At 32.7% G+C, this 24,191-nt stretch overlaps 1 protein-coding gene across 2 annotated transcripts; it reads right to left on the reverse strand.

Annotated features, from left to right (window-relative positions):
- Nucleotides 1–1,102: 1,102 nt before the first annotated feature.
- Nucleotides 1,103–12,219, reverse strand: LOC134253759 (uncharacterized). Of its 2 annotated transcripts, none has more exons than XM_062736343.1 (10): nucleotides 11,757–12,219; nucleotides 10,193–10,272; nucleotides 7,804–8,048; nucleotides 5,894–6,233; nucleotides 5,462–5,578; nucleotides 4,940–5,183; nucleotides 4,224–4,408; nucleotides 3,712–3,825; nucleotides 3,166–3,351; nucleotides 1,103–2,995 (listed from the first exon to the last, which is right to left on the reverse strand). In XM_062736343.1, exons 2-10 carry the CDS (start codon nucleotides 10,263–10,265, stop codon nucleotides 2,961–2,963), a joined length of 1,539 nt encoding a protein of 512 aa, XP_062592327.1. In that variant the 5' UTR covers nucleotides 10,266–10,272; nucleotides 11,757–12,219; the 3' UTR covers nucleotides 1,103–2,960. The 2 variants fall into 2 exon arrangements, with proteins under 2 accessions (XP_062592327.1, XP_062592328.1); XM_062736344.1 differs by having other exon boundaries at nucleotides 5,471–5,578; nucleotides 11,757–12,217.
- Nucleotides 12,220–24,191: the final 11,972 nt, after the last annotated feature.

Genomic DNA, 24,191 nt, shown 5'->3' on the forward strand with positions numbered 1-24,191 from the left:
ACATCATGCCCTTTCCATATATAGAAAACTTATTATGACCCCAAAAAAATGCTTTCCCCTCAATTTTGTCAGCTTTTTTTTTTTATTAAATTCATTTTGTATATTCTAGAGTTTATTTGTAACAAAAGTTATTGTGTTGCCATAACTACACAATGTAGTAGTGTGTTGTTTCACGATAAATCGACTGGACTACTAGTATAAGAGAAAGATAGTGGAAATAGGGGAAGGTTATAGATATGGATAGAAGGGGGTTTGGGAGACGATTCCCACTTGTTCATTCATGCATGCAGTGTCATACAGTGTCATTCCCATTTTTTGAAAATCATAGAAAAAGGTAAGATTTTATACCTGTCTGTGTAAACAATGTGTCTTGAGATCTTTTTATTATTTCAAAAATCGAAATAAATAATATTTTTTATGCATTTTTTCATAAAATACAAAATACAGGTAAACATCTATTGTTATATATGGAATTATTTTTATGGAAAGTGCAAACCATTTTTTTACAGTCACCTGTTTGTCATTTTTGTTTTGTTTTGAACTGAACTGTTAATTAAACAGGAAAAAAAAATGTTCTATAATAATAACACGTGTTAAGTTATATGATAGGTACGCGAACTCCTGTGATTAAACCAAAAAATGCCTTATGTTTGTTTTTTTTTTTTTAATATTTCTATACCAAACCAAAACTTTTTTTCACAAGATATTTCATTTGTTCATCGTGCACTCGGTTGGAGCTAATTAACCCATGACCACCCTTACTTCTTTACACTTACGTTAAAATTACCATAAATCACAAAAAGAGGCATATGTCTGTTCACTAATGGTAATTAGGCATCTAAATGTTGGCATTGTGGGGGGTCCAATAATCCAATTACACCATATAACGACTCCAAAAATCCCTCTAAAATCAACTAGCTTTGTATTCTTTGAATATACACATATACTCGTATGTTTGAATTTTAAAAATTTTAGGAAATGCAAGTCATGGTGTAGAATAACCAAAAGGTCTGTTGAAAATAAATAATGAACAAAGAAAATCTCAGAGAAACAATTTTATAAAAAATAACATTGCAATTTCATAACAAATCTCATTGTCATAATACAAATATTTGGAACTACTTTTTTTGAAAATCATTTTCTTAAAAATTGTGCATTATTAACCACTTCTTTTTATTAGCTTACATAAATGTAGTCAAAAACTAATTTTCATGGGTAAAATTACTGAAAGATATCATTTCAGAAATTAAAGTATTAAAATACAATTTGATCTGTAGTAAATTGTTTGCTTTGGTTTTAATAATGGAATTATTACCTCATACGTTGATTTAAAGTGCATGCAGATTTGATTTTTCAAAGTCTCAAATATTCTAATAATTTTAAATATTTAAATTACAACAAAATATTACATATTTAATGTAATCCAACTTACAATTAAGCTTTTAAAAATGTAACATGATACTATTCCTAACAAAACTTTACTTTAAATAGATATACATCAAGTTTACAATACAAAAACATAAACACTGAAATAATACAGTGACACGACAAAAGAATTTACAAAATACTACCAAATACTGGCCAAAGTGTTGATTTATTATGCTTATGTATTAAAACTAAGGCCAGGTCCGAGTTCTGTACATTATAAATGCTTTATTAATTAAATGTTGTGAACTTAAATTATGCAAATTATAATGATTATTCTACAATCTTTTTTTTCTAAAATCAATTTAGCAAACGAAATTGACAAATGCATGGTTAATCATGAATATTACCTATTGAAATGAAACATTGTGCAGATATTGCGTGAAAATAATCTCAAAATACATAAAAACAGGTCAATGGAATACATAAATGAGGTAGATATAGTTATATTGCCTCTGAAATGTGAATGAAAATTGGTAGTATAAGCGAATTATGATTGTAAACTACATGAATATTTCGTTCAAAATCACACAATAGATAAATAGCTCTTATAAACAGAGAGCACATTTATCTTCTTATTATAGCAACATCTAAGTGATGTGATTGAATTTTTCGCTGTGAATTTTTTAATAGTGCTTAATTAGTACAATTCTCTGTTTACCTTGGATTCCAGTAAGGGGTGGTATTCTCGATTTTACATAATTAGCGTCTGAGATTTACACAGCCTTTCATTCACTGTTGAAATATACATGGGATAGAAATGTGGGCAAATGTCAACAAGAGTAGCAATGATCCAATGAAATTAAGCTTTTCGTAGGGCTTAAGTCGTCTCACTGTTGTTATTGATTTCTTAATCAATGAGAATCTATTTGCCATTTGAGAGACAATAGAAAATGCCACGCCTTACTGAAAGTCCAAGGATGACAGAGAATTGTACCAGTCAATTTTGAATTCCTATGCATAAACAATATAAAAAGATTCAAAAACTACATAAATCTGAAAAAAAAAGACTAGAGTAAATTGAAAGCCTCAAACTTTAGCTTGAAATCTTTAACTACTAATACTGCTAATCAGATGATAAGTGTTGAATTTTATACCAGAACTTTTCAAGAAAATTTTTACCAGATTTTAAAGATACTTCCTAGATCTGTTTTATGCATGAAAAATGAAATGTAATGATAATTTTTTACAAATTAATTAATCAATGCCTTGCTAATAAATTAAAGTTTATGAATTTTCTATTATACATACATGTACATGTATAATCATAAGTGCAGTTTATATTTATTCAATACATTTACAAATAGTCAATATATATGTAGAGACAGTCATATAGGCCAATGCAGTGTAACTTTTCATTCTTTAGGATAATACTATATCACATGATAAATTGTCTTGTAATATTGTGGGTACTGGCAGCATAAGTGGATACCCCAAGCTGTTACTGGCGCCCGTGGAATGTTACCTTATATAGCGGAACCACCCAGTTATTGCTGGAATGGTTGATTTTTTTCACTCTCTTCTATTACAGTCTTTCATGAATTTGTTCGATTTCTGTGCATCCATAAAACTAAAAATCAAAATATAAATGTGATGAATTCAATAAGAATAACAAAACATCCATATATAGTAAACTTTTTTATCATTTTTACATGGAAATTTGAGAAATTGTACTTTCGAATTGGGATTTTATTCCTACTTATCTTCCATATTTAGAACTTGCATGGATTTATGTTTTACCTTTTGTACAGGATCTTCCATATTTAGGACAGCTACATTTCCCAGACGGACAGCTCTTCATACAGAATCGGAGACATTCATGCTTTGCTTTCTTCCGGCAATTTTTACCAACATAACCTTCTTTACACTTGCATTTTCCAGGTTTGATGCACGTTGCAAATGAGCCACACCCTCCTTCACATATCGCTGTAATATAACAAAGTGTCCAATTTACAAAATTAATTTTTAGACAAAAAAAAAACAAACGTAAATTTCAATTAATTTTGTAACAAGATTGTAACTTGATTGTTTTGAAGAGCAAGTAAAGAAAGGCATTGGTTAAAACATCATCACCTCATGTTAAAATCAAAAACTGATAAAGAGAAGCATGTTTTTTTGTTTAATTTACTTATATACCAAGTTTTATTGAAACTGGACCAAAACTGTAGGAGGAATAGTATTTTGAAAATTATTTACAGACAAGCAGATAGACAGAATTTGGACACCTTACTGTCACATAAGCCCTTCTGTCTTTAACCTAAAGAGTTTATGCCCGATCTATGTTACCTATGTGACAAGTGGCTCCTTTATATCCAGGTTTACACTGACAGACATTGGGTTTGATACAGACTCCGCCATTCTCACATTTAGCTGTGCATAGGGCTGGTTTGTGATGTACAACTGCAATAAATAAAAATAATCTACTGTAAAAACTATCTATATACATGTACAGTTGAATTAAATATATACAATATATTTTCTTTGGGCGAATTTAAAACGGGGCAAAATCTAGTTGAAACATCAATATCAGTATATACATGTATATGTACAGTTGAACTTTGATATCTTGAACATCAATATCTTAAATACCATAGATATATTGAAGTGTTTTGGAAATCCCAACAACTTTTTCTCAAATTATTTTATTTTAAATATCTCAAAACATTATTGGATATCCGGAAATTTTTCTTCGTCACCTGAGATTGAAATACATGTAGCAAAGTTTGATTTTATTACCCGGTAATATACATGTATACGCATTGAAATAAAATTGCAAAAACAATTCCTTCTTCACCTACCAGATTGTTGTTTCTTTTTTCTACAGCACAGAACTCCTGTTGTGACGCCCTCTTTGTAGGAGCAACTATCAACCTTGTCTTTGGGTTTAAAAACATCAATCATACCCTGGGCCAAACATGAGGACTTAGAGAACCTCATCCTTCCACAGTATTGGCCTACCCCTGCCATCCTGCCATTCATGCATCTTAAATTTTTCAAGAGTAAGTATAAAAGTATAATTCTTTTCAAAGAACATTAATCCACATTTATCAGTGATGTAGCATCATTTATGAAATGCATCGATGGGGGGGGGGGGGGGAATAAAAATTTTACTTACCTGAAAAAATTGACAAGCAAAAAAAGAGAAAAATTGCCCAAACTCAAAAATTCTATTTCATGGGGGAAAGAGGGGGGAGGGTAGAGGCCAACTTTTTTCAATTTTTTTTTCATACCATACTTCCTTCTCCTTATTTCAGTTTACTCTAGCAAAAAGTGGGGGGCCTATCCAGCCTTTCAATTAATATTCTCAATAATAAATGTTATTTCGGAAAAAAAGGGGGGCCCATCCCACCCCCCTGTTTCTACGTGCCTGTTCGTAAGATAGGTAATCAGAGAGAAATCTTTAGTTAATCTGTCTGGAGAGGAATAAATGTGGCTAATATAGGCAGTGCCTGCTGTCTGATTCTTAATGATTATTCATGATAAAATATTGTTTTAAAAAAAGAGAAATCTTCACCTTTGACATTTGCCCCTGGAGTTTGCAGCATTGTAAGCATAGCAACCTTTCAGATCATAGACGTCCAGCCATGAGAGATGGTGTAGTGTGACCCGATCTTTGGGACTGCAGACCCTCCATCCTCTGTGACACAGGCTCCGCCCCTTCCTGACATGCCCCTCCCACCTCCCTTTACAGGCGTGTACATCTCTGTGTAGGGCTATCCCATCTGAAGATCCACGCCTACACCCTGACTGATCGGGATCTGCTCAATAAAAGAAAATAAATTCAATAAAGTGTCAAGGCTCTCGAAACATATTTTAACAGGTAATTCACATGTCATAAAATATTGTCCATGAAAAAGAAGTACATGTATATATGGTGACAAATCATCCAGAATAAGGCAAATGAAAATTAAACTTTTTTCAGGTAAAAAGTACACAATGTCACATTTATCTGATTTATACAGAAACAGAATCAGAATTCCATTTTTTCATATTGATACTCAAGATTGACCGTCTCAAGATTGACCGTCTCAGAGACCTTCCTTACCCTCTATGATGACTTTGGTACTGGCGATGTCCATTCCATGTTCATTGACGACTTCACAACTGTACAGTCCTGTGTCAGATCTCTTGGCCAATGTAAAGAGCAAGTCACCTGTTGTCAAATGGAATACTTGAGAATTGGACAGTAAAAAGGGCAGTAACTCTTACAGGGATTTTTTTTCTCTATTAGAGGTTTGGGCTGTCAGATACAACAGTCATCATGAAATTTTTCAATTTTGCATACATATTTTCAAAAAATCCAAATTATAAAAAAAAAAGTACTTTTTGTAGTAGTGTACTTAAAGAAGTCCTAATCAATGTTCTCCAAAGAGTAATTTTATGTAAATTGAGTTAGCTCCCTTTATGCAGCATAGAATGCAATTGATGATTGTTTTTGTTATTCATTTTTCAAAGCTATATTAATAACCTGAAGACAATACAGAGACTCTGCTCCTCCCCCCATCTGAAATCTGTCGTCCATCTTTGTACCAATGAATTCTGGGATGAGGTGATCCAGAGGCTTGACAACTCAGCAGAAATATCTTCCCCTCTTTGACCAGCAACTTCTCCTGGGGTCGTGCCTGAATCTGAGGCTTCTGACCTTTAACCTTACAGCAGACGACTCCTGTTATGTCATTTGTTTGGTGACATGCCGTGTGGAAGTGAGCGTCAACACAACAGCTGGCGTCAATACGACCTCCCTGGATACAAGATGTCTGACCAAAGTTCTGGTGTGGACAATGCTGACCAATCCCCCCCAAATCATCCTAAATGTAAAATATCAGAATTACAATGTTTGTTTTTCTTTTAAAAATCTAAACAATAATCTGTGAATTATCATATATTTTTTACCGAAAAGAGGACTATCTTTACCCCAGATGGAAATGGAAGACCAAAATATTGTTGCAATCAAAAGATATATTAATAATGCAGTAACAGGTTTGAGCTATGACATTTATGATGTAATCATCCATATGAAAAATGCTGTTAGCTAAGGCTATAATTAATAAATGCCAAAAAAATTCTCAGAGTGGTTTACTAATATTTCCCCAAAATCTTGTTATAAATTTTATAGGAAAAAATTTGTTTGATTCTGTTATCTTACTAACACCAGAAGACTGCTGCAGGATAAATGGGTTAGATGCCATCACTTTAATGTTCGAATTATAGTCACTAAGTAAACTCTGGGGATTGCATTAGAGCCATATAGATTTATTATGGGACTTCCACCCATAAAATAGCCACAAAATCAGGGGACAGATCTCTTGTATCAGGGGAAATTCCGGAAATATGGTCCCAACAGAATCCTTAATAAACCTCCCATTGCAGTGTGAGGGTCATGAAATTAGAGAGGAAAACAGCAACTGTAGCATAAATTCTGTTGAGCACAAATATTGCAAAAACTGGCCTCTGACATGCTGCTACTTAAATATCAGAAGGAATGAAATGTTCTGCTGTTTTTTGTCTGATTTAGTCAATCTGGTAACATTTCGTGGTTTCCGTCCTTTTATTGAGGTATTACATTAGGGAACAATTGAATACTAAGTAATCTGAGGCATTACAATGCATTTAAGTTTGAGGAATGTACACACGCAGACGTTTTGTTCAATCGCTACCTGACGACAGTTATGATAATGTTATCTAAGGTGTTAAAATATTCAGGGTTATTTTGATAATTTTGTTTTTTTTATCAATCTCCCCATCTGGTCTACTCCTTCACAATTACAAAGCAAATTTTAAAAGTGCTAAAGACTTCTCTTTCTGACGTAGATAGGAGAGTTCTTCATATTGTTTGGTTTCAATGCGATTTGTAATTTCATATTAACACCCATTTTAAGAGGAATAAAATCAAGGATATACTTTATTATTATTCATAATAAAAATATGAAAGGCTATTTATCAGAATATATAAACTTCTAGCTTAGCACAAAATTTATGAATTGGATTAAATTCACGGTAATAACTGGATGCTTTTTTTTGGTATCTATGCAACTAATATTTCTCTTGTATGGAGAAGATATATGCACCATGCATATATGTATACCTTTAGAAATACAAGATAAAGATAAGTGATGCATGCATTTATAGATTAGGTCCATCACTGATTAAAAATAATACACATATTTACAACATGAGTAAGAAATGCTATAGTTTGAGAGTGAATGAATTACATTTGTTGTGGATAAAGTTGTGTGCATTGATTTGGAATTAAACCCAGTTGTCTCATCTATTTAACAAAGAGTTAAATATTTCAAATCATATTGTGAATGTGTCTAGCCCATCAACTTTGGGAATGAGAGTGGGAAGGGAAATAACTCTTCCACGTCAATGCCTTACTTGATCCATGGTATCTCCGCACTCTCGACAGCGACCTCCGTCGTGAGCTGCATTAATGGCGTAACAGCCAGGAATAGCCGTGGCCTGCTTCCATTGGATCCTCCTCAGTAAATGCTGTTCTTTGTGTGAGCATACTCCCCACCCTGGGGCGCACAGACTGGTGGCGTTTCTAATATGGCCACTCCAAGAACCTTTACAGACAGACACTTGATTCTCTGTGATAATTCTACCATTCCCTGTACAACCTGGCAAAGAAAAAATTATCTTGAATCAACTTTCTCCGTAAAAATCATTTTCTTTCTTCCTTTTCTCTTTTTACATTCTCCCTTTTTTTAAAACTGATAAGCTGAATTTGTTTCTTGCAAAATAAGACTTCCAAAAATAAACCTAACTAAAGTCCAGAATTTTTTTTGTGGTATATTTATGAGATGTTCTAAAGGGAGCATATATTTGTTTATTAGATAAAACGGTGTTAAATGATGCATTTTAAACCCCTTAAATGAAGGATGCAAAAACATGATATCATAACTGAATATGATAGCAACCTTTGTACTTTTTAAAAGTAAAAAAGGCTTCAAAGTTAAAGTTGTAGATTTATATCAGATAGAGAAATATTATATACTGGTGTGAATAAATAACTTTTAAATGATCTCTTTTAAAGAATATTAGGTTAAAATTTCTTTGTATTTAATAGACTTTGACACATAAAATTTTTCACTCAATTTAAAACTCATTGTGTATTTTTTAGCTTTGTGTACTAAAACATGAAACGAATAACTCTCTTTAGAAAAAACTGTGTTGAAAGCAAATCAAAGAACAAAGACCTTATCCAAAAATATGTGTGGGGTAGTAAGGTAAATTTATAAAATCTTCCGATGCTATAACAAATTAAATTTGAAATATAAATTGGGAAATCCTTTTATAGATGAAAGCTGCAATAATTGACTCTGATGGGGGTGCATTGGTTCATAAATGACACTTTATTTCATTAAAGATGACAAACCCCTCCTTAAGACCAAAGCAACTTTCCTTATTAAATTATTTTCCAAAAGGCAGATGCCATGTTAAATTAAGTATATTTAAATGTATACACATTCTGTGTCAATAAATTTCTAAGTAAATGGAGTATTCAATTTGCACCTGCCCACCATCGCAAAGCCATGGGGTTGACCTTCCGTCAATAAAAAAATTCATATGAGCAAACACTATCATAATCACCTTGCTTTGAACTCCCCATCTTACACATCTAAAATAAACACATTGCACCTAGAAACAAAACTGATCATAGGAGTAGAAGCTCTTTTATTGTTACAATCAAGCAAATAGTAGGCCCACCCTTTGCTTCTAACTTTTTTGATCTCCGCTTTATAAAGATATTACAAATGTTTCCTTCCTTCAAAAGTTTGTCCACACATTTTATGTGGAATTAAAAAGAAAGGGTACATTTAAATTTGCTTAAATATCTATTTTCTTGTTTTTATTGAGGGTTAAAGCAATGACCTAGAAATGTCCAAATTTTCATGTAACTGAGATATTAAAACCTTTGTATCCATTACATTGTTAAGTTGTAAATCGTAACAAAAAGTCATTCCTGGGGTAAACTCACCAATAAAAGACTCACCCTACCTATACAGGATTTAATTTTATTAGAAAATAAGCCTTTCTTGTTTCTGTAACTCATATGACATCTGTGTACATAAGTCATAATTATCTCCCCTTGTCAATTCCAGCTGCCTCCTAATCCTATATATATACCAGTATAAATCCCCTTTTCAGACATTCTCATTATAAAGCCTACACCTTAACTTAAACCCATTAATGTTACCCAAAAATATCTACCTGACACCCCTCCAGATAATTATGTCACTAGCTACTTGAAAGTCAAGAGTTTCAACACCCCAGATTAATGGCTATTGATTATCTCCCTTGGGTGTCTTGTGAAATCACACTTTATACCCAATAATAATCTGTAGATTACATTTGTTCTGGTAATATGTCATTTCATACAATACTTACTAGAAGGTTGTTATGTTCAGAAACATGTAACTTATATATCCCTTCAGTGACAAAATCAACAATGAATCATATGACAGTTATGATCTGTTTTTCCTGTATCATTTTCCCTTTATAAATGGTATACTTGATCATTTCTCCTCTTACAATATTAGATTTCTAAAGATTAAATCATTTTATTAGTTTCTTGAAGCAGAAATTGAAAATTAATAATAAGAGAACCCTTTAGAAAGAAAAATATAAAGATATTAAAGATTTTATTTCACATGTATTTTTAATATGGCATTTTTTCTTATGCATGATTCCAAGAGATTTTTGTAGTTTATGCTGGAGTGTGCAGGAAATGGGTTGATTGTCAGACTGAATTAGGATTTACCTGTACTTAGTGAGTGAAGTCTGCCAACCACCACGCACAGAATCAGCGCCACACAATGGGTAAGTGGTGCCATCTCCTATCTGTCAAACGAAAGAAATTACATAAAGAAGTGAGAATTTGCACGTCAGAAACCCGGGAAAAATGCCTGTCTCTCATAAATCTAGTGTAATATGAAGAACAACAGCGCTCTAATGAAATACACAATACTTCCCTCCTCTTTGATAATGTTTAGAAATATTCTTGAAATTATTTCAAAAAGTTCTTTGAGATTATAGGAGGTCGTAAAAAATAGATAATTCAGTTTTAATTAGGTGGTAACAAATTTTTCCCCCATGCACCTGTGATGTTTAAACCTTTAAAAAATTCTTTTTCCTCTCCAGAAATAAATTTTATTTCAGTAATGAATTCATGGAATGAATGTGTTTACAACCTGGTGATCATATTGCAGCACGATATATTTTCAGTAATTGCAAATGTCGCACCAAAAGGTTAGGAGAGTGCCAATTTCTTAACAGTTGCACCCAATAAATTAAGTCTCCGGTCTTCCCTTCAAGTAGTTAAAGTTTTCTGCTGATAAGTAAAAAAATCAAGGGAGATCATAAACTTTATCCAAATATTTGATGGTGTTAGAAATTTAACCCTATCAAGCCAGATTATCCCAATACACTTGAGAGAATGGGATAACAGTCATTTGGAGACAAAAACCTTTAAAATCTACCACTCATAATAAAAAGCAACAAACAGATTACAATGAGTGCCAACTCATTCCATTTCACCTTTAAAACTTTTATTTTCATTAAATTTTTGAAATATTGAGGGAATTAAAATACACAAGACTTATTATTGCTATCAAAATATTTGCCTTTGGATTGGTGGCTTTGAACAAACTTTTCAGTTCAGATTTTACATTCATTCAAAACTTCTTTAAATTTCCCTTAGAATTTTAATCTGCGATAGAATCTGCAAATTGGTCATCTTAAATTCACGGCATGATTAGCTGATTCAATATTTTCAATGATCCAGAAGATAGCTATCATTAAGGGCATTTTGAGGATAATTTTATTTTCAAAAGATATATTTTCATTTCATAATTAATACTGCAAGCAGGCAATCCTTTTAAGAAACTTTTGGTCTGTTGAAAATCTGTGTTGTTTTAGAGCTTGTTTGTGTGATGAATGAGTTTCCGAAAAAAAATATCAAAGTAAACAGTGTTGACTTTCTCTAAACATTGTGAATCAGAGAACTTAGGGAGTTAAAAGGATTCTAAATGATAGATTAAACATTGTGAAGAGCTTCAACATTTGTATTTGTAAAATCCCTATTAGTAAATCAAATATCACATTTACAAAACAGCCAAAAGATCAACTGTATTAAATAATACACTTAAATATTATACAGCTTTAAAAGAAAATCAAAGAGATTATACAAACAGTTATCTTACTTTATTGAAATGTTTCTTTACGCCATTTAGATTCTAAAAGAAATATATAGGATATATTTGATTATAACTGAAAATCAAATACGCATATTTTTTTCTCTTTTAAAAATTTCTTCCTTTTTTTACCTGATAAAGTTTCCTTTTCTAAACAGAATCTCCTTGAACATATAAATCCAGCACAGCATTAGAAAGTCACTGCTAAATCCCCAAAGGTGCTAATCCACTGCTCTTAGGAGTCAACACAATATATAATTCCTCCACTAGTAATTAATCAGTGTACATATAAATACAGAATAAAGAAGCAATACAAGAAAAGTCAACTGTAGAAAATAAAAATCAAAAGAAGATCATCTCAGTTTAAATGCTTGGCCTGAATGTAAATTGTATCATATAGCGCTAGCATTTAAACTCCTCTTGTCCCCATGTAATACCAGTACACAGAGAAACAACTTATCACCACCGCGATAGCAATCTACACCTTCTACTGTCTGCCTCTCTCTCAGTCGACAACAAAACTGTCCTTTAAATTAGTCGCAAGACAATGTGGTCGAGAATGTGCTTCCAAATTGTACGACATCTCCATCAAGAGATCTAATGACCCGCCAAGAAACCCAAAAATCAAAATCTGTTTCTGGCAGAAGACAGAGTTCTGTCAAAAGTGTTAAAGGGTCCACCATGTTTATGTGATGAGTAGTAGACGGGTAAGAGCCACCCATTCTACACGGCTTGATAACTCCTCAAAACTACTAAAAACTTATCAATACTTAATGTCAGTACTTTGTGATGAAAATTAGTATAAATCAATAAAGAGGTTAACTTAGTTGTCATATTATATATTATAGCAATGAATCAATACACTAGTTACATTGTGTGGACAATCTGATTGGATTAATTAATAAGTACATGTTGACACGTGGAAACAAAGAGGTTTTTTGTGCAAGACTTTGGTAATTATGGCTCTATACAGGAATTGTCTTTGGAAGTTAATGTAGCAGATCAGAGTTAAAAACAAAAACAACATTATCAATTTTTCATGTTGACCTCGAGATAATCTTGATTTTATCCAAAAAAGTCAATAAGTTTAAAGTTTTTGTCTCCAAAATAGCATAAGTATAATAAATTATTGATTGCCAAATGCCAATTTTTTAATTCATAAAAAAAGATTTGAAACCTTTGAATACTCCCCAGAAAAAGAAGCAATGTGCAGAAACACTACAATTAATATGGAACCAAAGACAGTGGAATTTAGGAAAACTTTTAAGGATGACTCAATAAAAAATTTAAATGAGAGCATTTTTGTACAAAGTGTTTTGATTTGTATTTATTCACTAATGATGCAAAAACAAATTAACATCCAATGAAGAGGCAAGTCAGCATCATCAGTTGATGTAACATTTGTTTTAACTTTTCTGACTACTGCAACATTCTACCTGCAGAGCTAGAAACAGACAATTGACCAGGGCTAATTAGGAGGCATATGGGGAATTTACATGCAATTTATCATGGTTAACTGTACAAAAGATAAAAGCCAGAATACAAAGCAAGAATAATTTACTGTCATTATACAGCTTGTTCTAATAATAGGAAAAGGAAACTGAAATTCTTCTGTGTTGGTGTATTTAGAAATCAAAAATGAGAGAGAGAGAGAGAGAGAGAGAGAGACAGAGAGACAGAGAGAGAAAGTCTACAAGAAACTAACTCTGGTTGAAAAGAAACACTTTTGAATAGTTAACAAATTTACTTTTCGAAATGAAAAAATTCACTCATCACTTACTGATCAGCTGTTGCTCCAACATCTTTGAGCAGACGCTGCATCATTTTAGAGCCTGTATACATACATGCAGCAGCAGTGTAATAGGTCTGGTAAGATTGCAGCAGAATAACCATTTAATCAGCATTTTGGTGGAGTATCAATAGCATGATTTGGTGGAATAGAGTAGCCACAGTGAGAACAAGTTAATAGAGTATCCACAATGTAACCAAGTTGGTAGAGTATCCACCAAATAAAAAGGTTGGTCAGAGTATTAACCATAAGATTCTTAAGTATTCATAAAGTAAGCAAGTTGGTAAATCATCCACAAAATGAGCAATTTGATAGAATATTCTCATATTAAGATTGGCTGGTAGGGTGCATGTTTATAATAAGGAGGAGTTTGTAGAGTTAACCATAATGTAAGTGAGTTGGTAGAGTTTGCTAAGATACACAATGTAAGCAAGATGGTAGTGAATGCCATGAAATGAGAGGGCTTGTAGATTGATTCCAGTTAGATTGAGTTAGTAAAGATCCAGAGTTTGAGCAAGCTGGTAGAAAATACATGGGTTGGAAAAGTATCCATGAGTCAATAATTGGAGTATCCACAAAATTAGTGGATTGGTAGACTATCCACAAAATGAATGGATTGATAGAGGATTCACAAAATGAATGGATTGATAGAGTATCCACAAAATAAATAGATTGGTAGAGTATCCACAAAATGAATAGATTGGTAGAGGATTCACAAAATGAATGGGTTGGCAGAGGATTCACAAAATGAATGGATTGGTACACTGAAAAAAATAACTAGTGAAAGTCACTGGGAAGACTAGTAAATTTACTGTCCATACAATCACTACCCCAAAATGAATGTTAGTAAATCTAAGAATTTATAAGTAACTTTCACTAGGAGTATACAACCATCACAAAATGTACACAATGGACGCTTTACTAGGCACAATAGTTAAATCAACTAGGTAATTCTCTCAGTGTAGAGTACCAAAAAATGAATGGATTGATAAGTATCCACAAAAAGAATGGATTGGGAGAGGATCCACAAAATGTGTGGATTGGAGGAGTATCCAAAAAATGAGTGGATTGGTAGAGTATCCACAAAATGAATAGATTGGTAGAGGATCCACAAAATGAATGGATTGGTAGAGGATTCACAAAATGAATGGATTGGTAGAGGATTCACAAAATGAATAGATAGGGAGAGGATCCACAAAATGAATGGATTGATAGAGGATCCACGAAATGTGTGGATTGGAGGAGTATCCAAAATATGAGTGGATTGGTAGAGGATCCACAAAATAAGTAGATTGGAAGAGTATCCACAAATGAATAGAAAGTTTGTGAGTGGATTGGAGGAGAATCCACAAAATAAATGGACTGGTAGAGTATCCATAAAATGAATGGATTGGAAGGGTATCCACGAAATGAGTGGATTTGAAGAGTATCCACGATATGAGTGGATTGGAAGAGGGTCCACAAAACGAGAGAGGATTGGTAGAGTATCAAAAAATGAATGGATAAGGTGAAATATTAACAAAATGAGAGGATCAATAGAGTATCCATAAAAGGAGTGCATAAGGTGAAGTATCCACAAAATAAGTGGACTTGTAGAGTATCCACAAAATGAGTAAATTGGTAGAGTATCAATAAAATGAGTGGATTGATAGAGTATCCATAAAAGGGGCGGATATGGTGAAGTATCCAAAGAATGAGTAGATTGCTGGGGTATCGACAAAATGAGTAGATTGGTAAAGTATCCACAAAATGAGTGGATAAGATGAAGTATCCACAAAATGAGTAGATTGGTAGAAAATCCATAAAAGGAGTGGATTGGTAGAGTATCCATAAAATGTAACATGAGTGGATTGGTAGAGTATCCACCAAATGAGTGTATTGGTGAAGCATCCAATAATAGAGTGGATTGGTAGAGTATCTACAAAATGAGAGAATTATTAGAGGATCCACAAAATGAAAAAATTAGTGAAGTATCCGTAAAAGGAGTAGAGGATCCATTGAAGGGGTGGATTGGTAGAGGATCCACAAAATGAGAAGACAGGTAGAGAATTCACAAAATGAGTGGATTAGTTATGTATCCATAACGTGAGTGGATTGCTAGAGTATAAGTAAACCGGGTGTATTTGTTGACCATCCACAATATGAACAGGTTGAATTTCCACAAGTAGAGCATGTTGTGCAAGTTAATCAAACATTATAAAAAGAGAGAGTTGATAAAGCATTTACATAAAATAGGGGTTGTACTGTTGTAGAGTATTAACAGTTTGATATAGTTGGTAGAGTATTCACAATATAAGTAAGATGGTAGGGAGTTAACAAAGTTAATATTTTGATGGGATAGCCACAATAAGAGCAAGTTGGTTGAACATCAATTCGAAAGTATTTTCAAGATGAGCGAACTGTTTGAGTATATACTAGTACATAATGCATTAGCTAAAAGAGTATCTACAAGAGGAAGTTGCTATGGAATCCATACGTCCAGCTAATAATTTCTCCAATTTGTGAGGGCTGGTAGAGTATCTACAACATGAGTCCACCGGTAGAGTATCTACAATATGAGCGGGCTGGTAGAGTATCTACTACATAAACGGGTTGGTAGAGCATCTCAATACGAGCAGGTAAAACCCGGCAGAGTATCTACAATATTTTATATGAGCGGGCTGGTAGAGCATCTATTGTATGAGCAGGTAAACCTGGTAGAGTATCTATAATATGAGTGGGTTGGTAGAGTATCTGTAATATGAGTGGGCTGGTAGAGTACATACAATATGAGCAGACCGGTAGAGCATCTACAAAATAAGCGGGCTGGTAGTGCATCTACAATATAATGTAACCAGAATGGTTGAGTACTAACAATATAAGCAAGTTGGTCGAGTATCAACAATATGAGCGGGTAAACTTAGTATAGAGTATGGAGAATCTACAATATGATCGAGCTGGTATAATATATGTGATGTTTTTACATGTATATGTACATGCTTTCTTTACCTATGTTATGCTATATTATGATATTTGAAAATAAAAAAGAATTACTTTGAACTAGTTTCATACAATAAACGAATATGCTCTGCTTTTTAAAACAAGTTCTTTGACATACAATGTTTGACAGTTGGTATTTTGGGTTACTTTTTTTGTTCGTTACTTTGTCGTGAAATAAGTGCAAATTAAAGATTTACATTAACTATGACTTAAAAATTGTATTCTAAATGAGTATTTGTGAAAGGATTACCAAACAAACACGTGGATTAAGTTCGGTTTCCGTTGACGTAAAAACCATTTATTGAAATCCGAGAAGTCTAATGCTTTGAAAGTTTACTGAAAGTTTACTGTTAACAGAAAAAAATATGTCAGCAAAGACGATATACCTACAAATCATATTGTATATGAATGAAACACCCTTGAGTCTGTCATCCGTGACAGATATTCATTGCTGCACATGGCATATCAACATAGATTATTATACCTGATAGTGGCCGGAAGATTCACCTTTCAACCTTTTGTAATTCAATCATAAGGTGTCTCCCCATTTTATTTGCATTTTATGTAAAATTCAACATTTACATGTTAGAGAGAGTACGGGGAAGGAGGTCTCGGACCATTAAATGATAATAACTCCGGTCCTTTCAAATCTATTTATTCAAAACTTTCTTCCTCTAAAAAATTAAAATGACATGCTGTAATTCATCATTTTTTATTTTAGGGGGAAAACACTTCAAATTTTATGTTTTATAATTCAATCATCATATATGTAATAGATAGTGAAAGGTTAAATGATTGGAACTCTTCTTTTGTAGAGGAAAGAAATGAATAGTTATGGGCTTCCTTAAGCATTTTGGTGTGTGATGAATCCTTTGACAGTTTAATAGATATCAAATCGGGCCATCCAACAGCGTTTTGTTTTCATTTGCCAAAAAAGCCCCAAATTTCTATACTGAGCAAATATAAATTCAAATGCAGTCTTGTATAATCTACTTATTCTGAGCTCATTGACTTTTTACTTTGCATTCATTTCCATTCATCCAAGTTGGGACTATTAATGAAAAGAGAGAAACGGGGGTATTTATCAAATTGAAAAGTCATCCAAAATTCATGTGTCATTTTCATTCTTTTCAATGTTGATTAATAAATTCACTTCATACGAGGGTTGACAAATATTTTTCGCGCTCCATTTAAAAGTAAACACATTCCCTTGGAAGCTCATTCCAACATACTTCATTCCACAAGAGTCACCCACTGTTTTAATGGAATAAGAGTATCGTCAAGGTGTTTGGTTTCCTTTTCATTTGATGAAAGGGGATAGAGTAAAAGTTGTCAAAAACCTGGATTTGAGGACTTCACAGTGTGACCGTCTACAAATAAGCCCTGCCTTCACACCTTCAGTACGAAATCTATCTCAACTATATAGGCTCTCAAGTGCTCCTTGGGTTTATAGGATTAAAACAATCTAATCTGTAATCTAAACCATTTCTTTTTATTAATAAGTTGAAACTTTATTTTCTCTTTGATTAAGCATTAAGTTGAAGTACTGATCAAGTGTTAAATTAACACATCGATTTAAGACTTTCTTACGTAAGCTTCTTAAAGCTTTTGTTTATTCCAAATATTATATTAAAACCTCTAGATTATGTGTTTGTCTGGATGTAAATGATTAGTGTTTTTAAAAAGTCAGACTAAGTCAGAATGCTTTGCAGATTAAAACTTGGCTGATCCTGAACAAATCTTCGAAGCCTTGAGTTGTTAAGAGGGTCTATTTATCAAATATAAAAGCATGTGTATTCTTGCATATATGACACTTGATAATTAAAATTATCGAGGAGATCAAGAGGATATTATCTGGGGCATTTTTAGTTTATTTCATACATAAAATTCATGAAAATGTGATTTTATAAATGTTTTCCCACTTTTAACAATTCTGAAGAATTTAAGTAACTTTGATACAAGCTCACTGCATGATACTTGAAGAAATCGTTTTGGTCCGTCGTATCAAAAAACAAGATAATTTTCTTTAACAAGTAAAAATTCAGTATGGAAGCAAGATGCTACACAGGTCACAGGAATAATTGATAATTAACTTATTCTAGCTGGGTACAAACAGAAGTTATGAATGAAACCTCAAGGAAACCTCTGATAGCCTTCGTCTTCTTGCATGGACTTTAACTTTTAACAACCTGTTTTCACGCAAGCAGGTATAGATTAAGTCTCTACAAACTAATGATGATGAATGATTATACTGCTGATCTCCATTTAGCAATGTTTGCCTCCGATAAGCACTAGACAGGTCTATCTCAGGAATGAGGCAGGTCTCCGCACTAGGCACCCTGTCTCAGGCCAACTTTATAGGTGAGCTGAATAAAGAGTTTTTGAGATTTTTCTCTTACCGATATAGTCTCAACATTTTGAATTTGGAGCATTGTAAAATTTATGCCATCGGATTATAAAATAAATATATAGATAAAATTATGGTAAAAAAAATGAATCTAAATTTTACTTACTTTACTTATTACTAAATGAAATATATCAAAGCCTTCAGAAGAAAAGATGTTTGTTGTGATCGCATCTTCAATTTTTTTTTCTAAATTAAACTCATCAACTGATATTTAGTTTAAAGTGATGCTGTAGGAATATTTTTGAGGAAAATAATATTTCCAAATGGAAGTCATGCATTTACATGTAGGTATATTTCTCACATATATATGAGTGTCTGCCATCTCCATTTCAGAAACCTGGCTTTTCAGTGTAGATCTATATGCATTCATTTTTCATGAGACTGGAGTATTCGCAACTTGGCTAGTTTATTTTTTTTATTTTTTTTGGAACATCGTAAAATGAATAATGACAAGCAAATTCAAAGAATTGTGGTCCCCCGCTCTCGGTGTCTTTGTGGGTAAGATGTCATTTTTTTATGACATATTGTGTCAGATATGAACGCCCTATCAAATGTCATATAAAATTATCCCTGAAGGTGAAGTTTAAAAGTAAGGTCGATCGTGAAGGTCAAGGTCAAGGAGTCAGAAATCATAGCATCCTCGGAAATATTTTTTCACAAGTAATGCACATGTCAAATATGAAAGTCCTATCTCTTCTCAATATAAGGAACAAGATGTGTTTGTGAAACACTTATGACCCTCATGGCAACAAAGCAAAGACTAAGCTTTTCTTAAATGCAAATTAAATATATTTTAACCCAAAGTAGGGTCTTCTCACAAGAAATACAATTGTGAAATATGAAAGCCCAAACATCACCTGTTCAAAAGTTATGGCCAGGGATAAGTTCTTGAAATGTATGTCAAAGTCCAAGGTCAAAGGGACAAAGTTGTTGGTTTAATAAGAAAGGTCTTCTCACATGTATTACATATGTGAAGTATGAAAGCCCTAGTCCTAACAGTTCAAAAGTTATGAACAAGTTAAAGTTTTTAAAGAGTAGGTCAAACTCCAAGGTCAAGATCAAAGTTTTTGATATCCAACGAAAGGTCCTGTCACAAGGATTAAACATGTGAAGTATGAAAGCCCTAGCCCTTACCGTTCAAAAGTTATGACCAAGGATTAAGTTTTTTCATAAGTACGGAAATCTCCAAGGTCAAGGTCAAAAGTTCAAAGTTGTTTGTATCAAATGAAAGTTCTTGCCACAACGATGTGAAAGTTCTATAATCCACTGTTCAAAAGTTATCGCCAAGGTCATACCGGGTAGTTTTTGAAAAGTAGGTCGTACTCCAAGGTCAAAGGGTCAATGTTCTTGATATCCAATGAAAGGTCCTGTCACAAGGATTACATATTTGAAGTATGATAGCCCTAGCTCTAACCCTTCAAAAGTTATGGTCAAGGATTGTTTTCAAAAGTAGGTCAAAATCCAAGGTCAAAGGGCCAAAGTTCTTGGTATCCAATAACAGGTCTTCTCACAAGGATTACATACTAGTATGTGAAGTAGCCCTAGCCCTAATTGTTCAAAGATTATGGCGAAGGTTAAAGTTTTTTCATAAGTACGTTAATCTCCAAGGTCTAGGTCAAACTTGTTGGTATCCGATGAAAGACCTTGCCATAAAGAATACATATGTGAAATATGAAAGCTCTAGTCCTTACCGTTCAAAAGTTATGGCTAAAGTAAAAGTTAAAAATTTTAGTGTAAAAGTGGGTCAAACTCCAAGGTCAAGGTCAAAAGGTCAAATTTGGTGGTACCCAGAGAAAGGTCTTGTCACAAAAAATACACTTGTGAAATATAAAAGCCATAGCTCCTCTCAACCAAAAGTTATGGGCAAGGTTAAAGTTTTTTGACGGACGGACAGACTGAAGGACAGACGAATGAGATTTGATGTCCCCTCGCTTTCGCGAAAGCGGGGGACAAAAAATAAAGTAAAAAACTAAAACTACGTGTTCACGATATTCATATAGAGCTATAGTTATATTTTGATTCTTTAAAAAAGAATGTGTAGCTCTGGGACAGAACCCCTCTCCACATAACTACGTTTGGTAACTTTTATGTTATTATATACCTATGGCACATTCATATTTACACTCGGTAATATACTTTTTTTTTTTATAAATATATACATGTACACTGTAAGTTAAAACAGTTTGGATAATAAATCTGCTTAAAAGTAATTCCGTAAAATAACATGTATGTTAAATAATACATGTATATATTAAAATGTAACATGATCTAAACATTCATAAATTTCACAACTTCTGTTCGCTGTCCACCCTAGTTATTTCTCGCCATAGTAACAAGAACTGTTGCCTTGACTATAGATTATCGCGCCAAAGTAAAATTATTCCCAAAATTATTTTGGCGTATTGGTGTAAAGTTTTATTCTTTTTATCCGTCTCGACATAAATGAGCTACTTCGGTTTTAAAACGATGTGTAATTTCCGCAATTTTAATTTTTTTTGCTGTCTCATGTTCTATTTAAAAAGTCCTTTTTCACCACAAAAAAGTGCTGCAAAAGTGGAAAACCGTTGTTTACTTTGATCCGTTATCACGGACAAAGAAAACATTTTACATTGTTAAATCAGAAATCTGTTTCATTGTTAAAATTGGAATGAAATGTCTATCTGTGATTTAGTTGAGAAAGCAGGTGAAAATGAACCCCCTCAAAGCTTTTCTTTATCCCTTTTAAGCCCCCACGGACCGTCAACTTATGAAAATATGACAGTCTTTACCCCGGCGAGGCACCCGATTGTACGCGTCGTATTCTTTTTGAATCGTCGTCTGCGACAGGTGTGCTAACCTATAATCGACTCTGAACAATGCCATTCGATGTTTCATTATATACAAAAGTGCATTCTTTTACAGACTTATTCATATATTTAGTTTACTTTTAAAGCTGTGCGTAAAATTAAAGAGACAAGGTGGATAGAAGAGCCATAACTCGTGCATAAATTTTAACAAAGGAGGAAAAAAAATATTAGTATGCATATAGGCAATAAAAAAGTGAATAATGACAACAGAACTGGAACATAATTTCTTTAGAAAAAAATTATACCCAACAAGTTACAATAACATAAAATCATCCCCATGGAAAAATTTCTGATTTGAATATATTTATAAAAAATTTCTGATTTGAATATATTTATGAAAATACACGGAGAAAGTTCTGCTACATACAGTTAAAATTCTCAGGTCCGTGTTCGCCTTACTACCGATTTGTATCGTATAAGCAGATTTTTTACCGAGGATTTAATTTTGGCATGATAAACAGCAAAAAAAGGTAATCCCAAATATCAAGGCCTAAAATTAAATCTATCTTTGCTAAAAATTAATGTGTGTGCTTTATTTGTAATAGCTTCTAAAGTGAGCTTTTTAAAATCGCTAAAATTACATTTCGCTAAAAATGAAATACAAATTTTTAAGGACAAATCGCTTAATTTGTCTCGCTAAAATTTCCACTTATACGGTATATAGAGTCGAAATATGAATGGGAGTGACATGATTAATACGTCATCGATGCACATCTATACTTATAAATTATTAATTAATAAGTTTTGCAAATAAACTCCGAAAATTTTGCACCAGAGTTCTTACTTACTCCTCTAATCATACACTACATGCAAGATGATGTCCGTAAACTATATTTAGATTTCATTCGGATAGTAAGTAACGTACAAAAGATTGAAAGTCTACTTCAATTTTCTAATAAACATGATAAAACCCATCAACTTGTTTGCATTTGATTAAGTCCGGTTGGCAAATACAATTAAGAGAGGCAAATTAAAATGAAATACAACAAACAATCGATTATTTTTTTCATAAAATGTCATCACTGAGTTATTTAATCAAAACTTGATTTGAATGATATAAAAGAAATAAGTTGTGATAACCGATTAAAAAGTGCTAATTATTTTCGTCAAACACCGATCTCAATATTGACGGAAGACCACGCAAAGTGTTTTCTTCTTCTCATATATAAGTTTTTGAATAAATTCTGCTTCAATGAAAACAAAAAATTAGTTGCAAATAGCTTTCCAAATTCAATTTGTATCAATTGGGAATTTCAATAGTTAGATCAATGTAGAGGAAATAAAGACCTGACCTCCAAAAGCTTCATAGATAATAATATTGTCAACGTAGTATATTTCTTCCTTTTTAATACCCAATAGAGAGATAGAACAACAGTAACATATAATAAAGCAAATTATTTTTCTTTGCTAAATTAGTGTGTAGTGGTGGGGGTTATAAAGTTTATAAACAAAAAAAGGTTAACCAAATTTTTCATTTCAGTATATTATGTCTATCTTTGCTATAAAAAAAGCTTTGGATTCAAGATACTCATGAGTAAATTCTTAATAGATTAGCATGCGTTTCAATTTTCCTGACACCTACGTGTTACAAAATAATCGTGCTGTTAATGACCAATGACAAGGTTAGTAAATTTACGAGTTACATTTTTATTTAGAAAAAAAAATGCCTATGATGTCAAAAAGCCAAATGGCGTAATGGTAATAGTTCAATAAAGTGATGAAAATTGGTACGTTTTGCGATTTCAACTTGTGACGTTTCTAAAAGTTCATTGGAGTATTTTTACACTAACGGATTTTAATAACGTTGGGCATAATGACACGATCATTGTGCGGTAGATATAACGAGTTATTTTTCTTTACTCGTTAATTGTAGTGTCTTGTTTATAAAGTCCAAAAGTAACTGAAATTTTTGAAAAGATGCTGAATTTCCCAATGGTCAAAATATACTTATGTAGTCTTTGGATACCGGTTCTTCTAACAAATTGAAATTTCATGGGTACTAATCGTGCTCCTTCATTAGCTAACCTGCTTTTTATTTTTGTGAAGCTAAACTTAGACATATATCAGAAAACGTGTTAAGATCTTCAACTAGGCATTCAGATATATTGACGCCTTTTTATCAAATACCCTGTAGTTACTTCCATCCACAACAGACGAACTTGAAATAAAAGACACTACAAAGTGTATCACACCTGTTTTATATTTAGATGATTTAATTGCCGACATTATTTTATATTTCTGACAACAACTAAATATATTCTATATACATATCAGAATACTTGCTTTTGATCGACAACTTTGGTATTCATATATATATTCACGTTTTATAGATTAACAATACCTACATGTATTTACTTCTAGAGCATGCTCTAATATGCCAAGGCAGGCTATTGACATATAAATTGATGATATAGGATTCCAATAATCTCATTAAAAGTCAGCATATTTTGTAATTCTGTGGTTGTTGTGAAGACCTTATTAGCAAAATATAATTGATCAATGGGTCGTCTTTAATTAATTGTAGGACCTTTGTTTTAACCAGGCAA

Source organism: Saccostrea cucullata, unplaced genomic scaffold, assembly GCF_032062105.1.
Source record: "Saccostrea cucullata isolate Sc308-1 unplaced genomic scaffold, CSIRO_AGI_Scuc_v1 ctg112, whole genome shotgun sequence".
NCBI classification, from domain to species: domain Eukaryota; kingdom Metazoa; phylum Mollusca; class Bivalvia; order Ostreida; family Ostreidae; genus Saccostrea; species Saccostrea cuccullata.

Excerpts from the sequence above, each read along its gene's own strand:
- LOC134253759 (XM_062736343.1), bottom strand. The coding sequence starts at position 10,265 with ATGGCACCACTTACCCATTGTGTGGCGCTGATTCTGTGCGTGGTGGTT. Across the intron at positions 6,234-7,803 it reads GCGGAGATACCATGGATCAA|GATGATTTGGGGGGGATTGG; the intron begins GTAAGGCATTGA and ends TTTTACATTTAG. Across the intron at positions 2,996-3,165 it reads TGGAAGATCCTGTACAAAAG|TTTTATGGATGCACAGAAAT; the intron begins GTAAAACATAAA and ends TTTGATTTTTAG.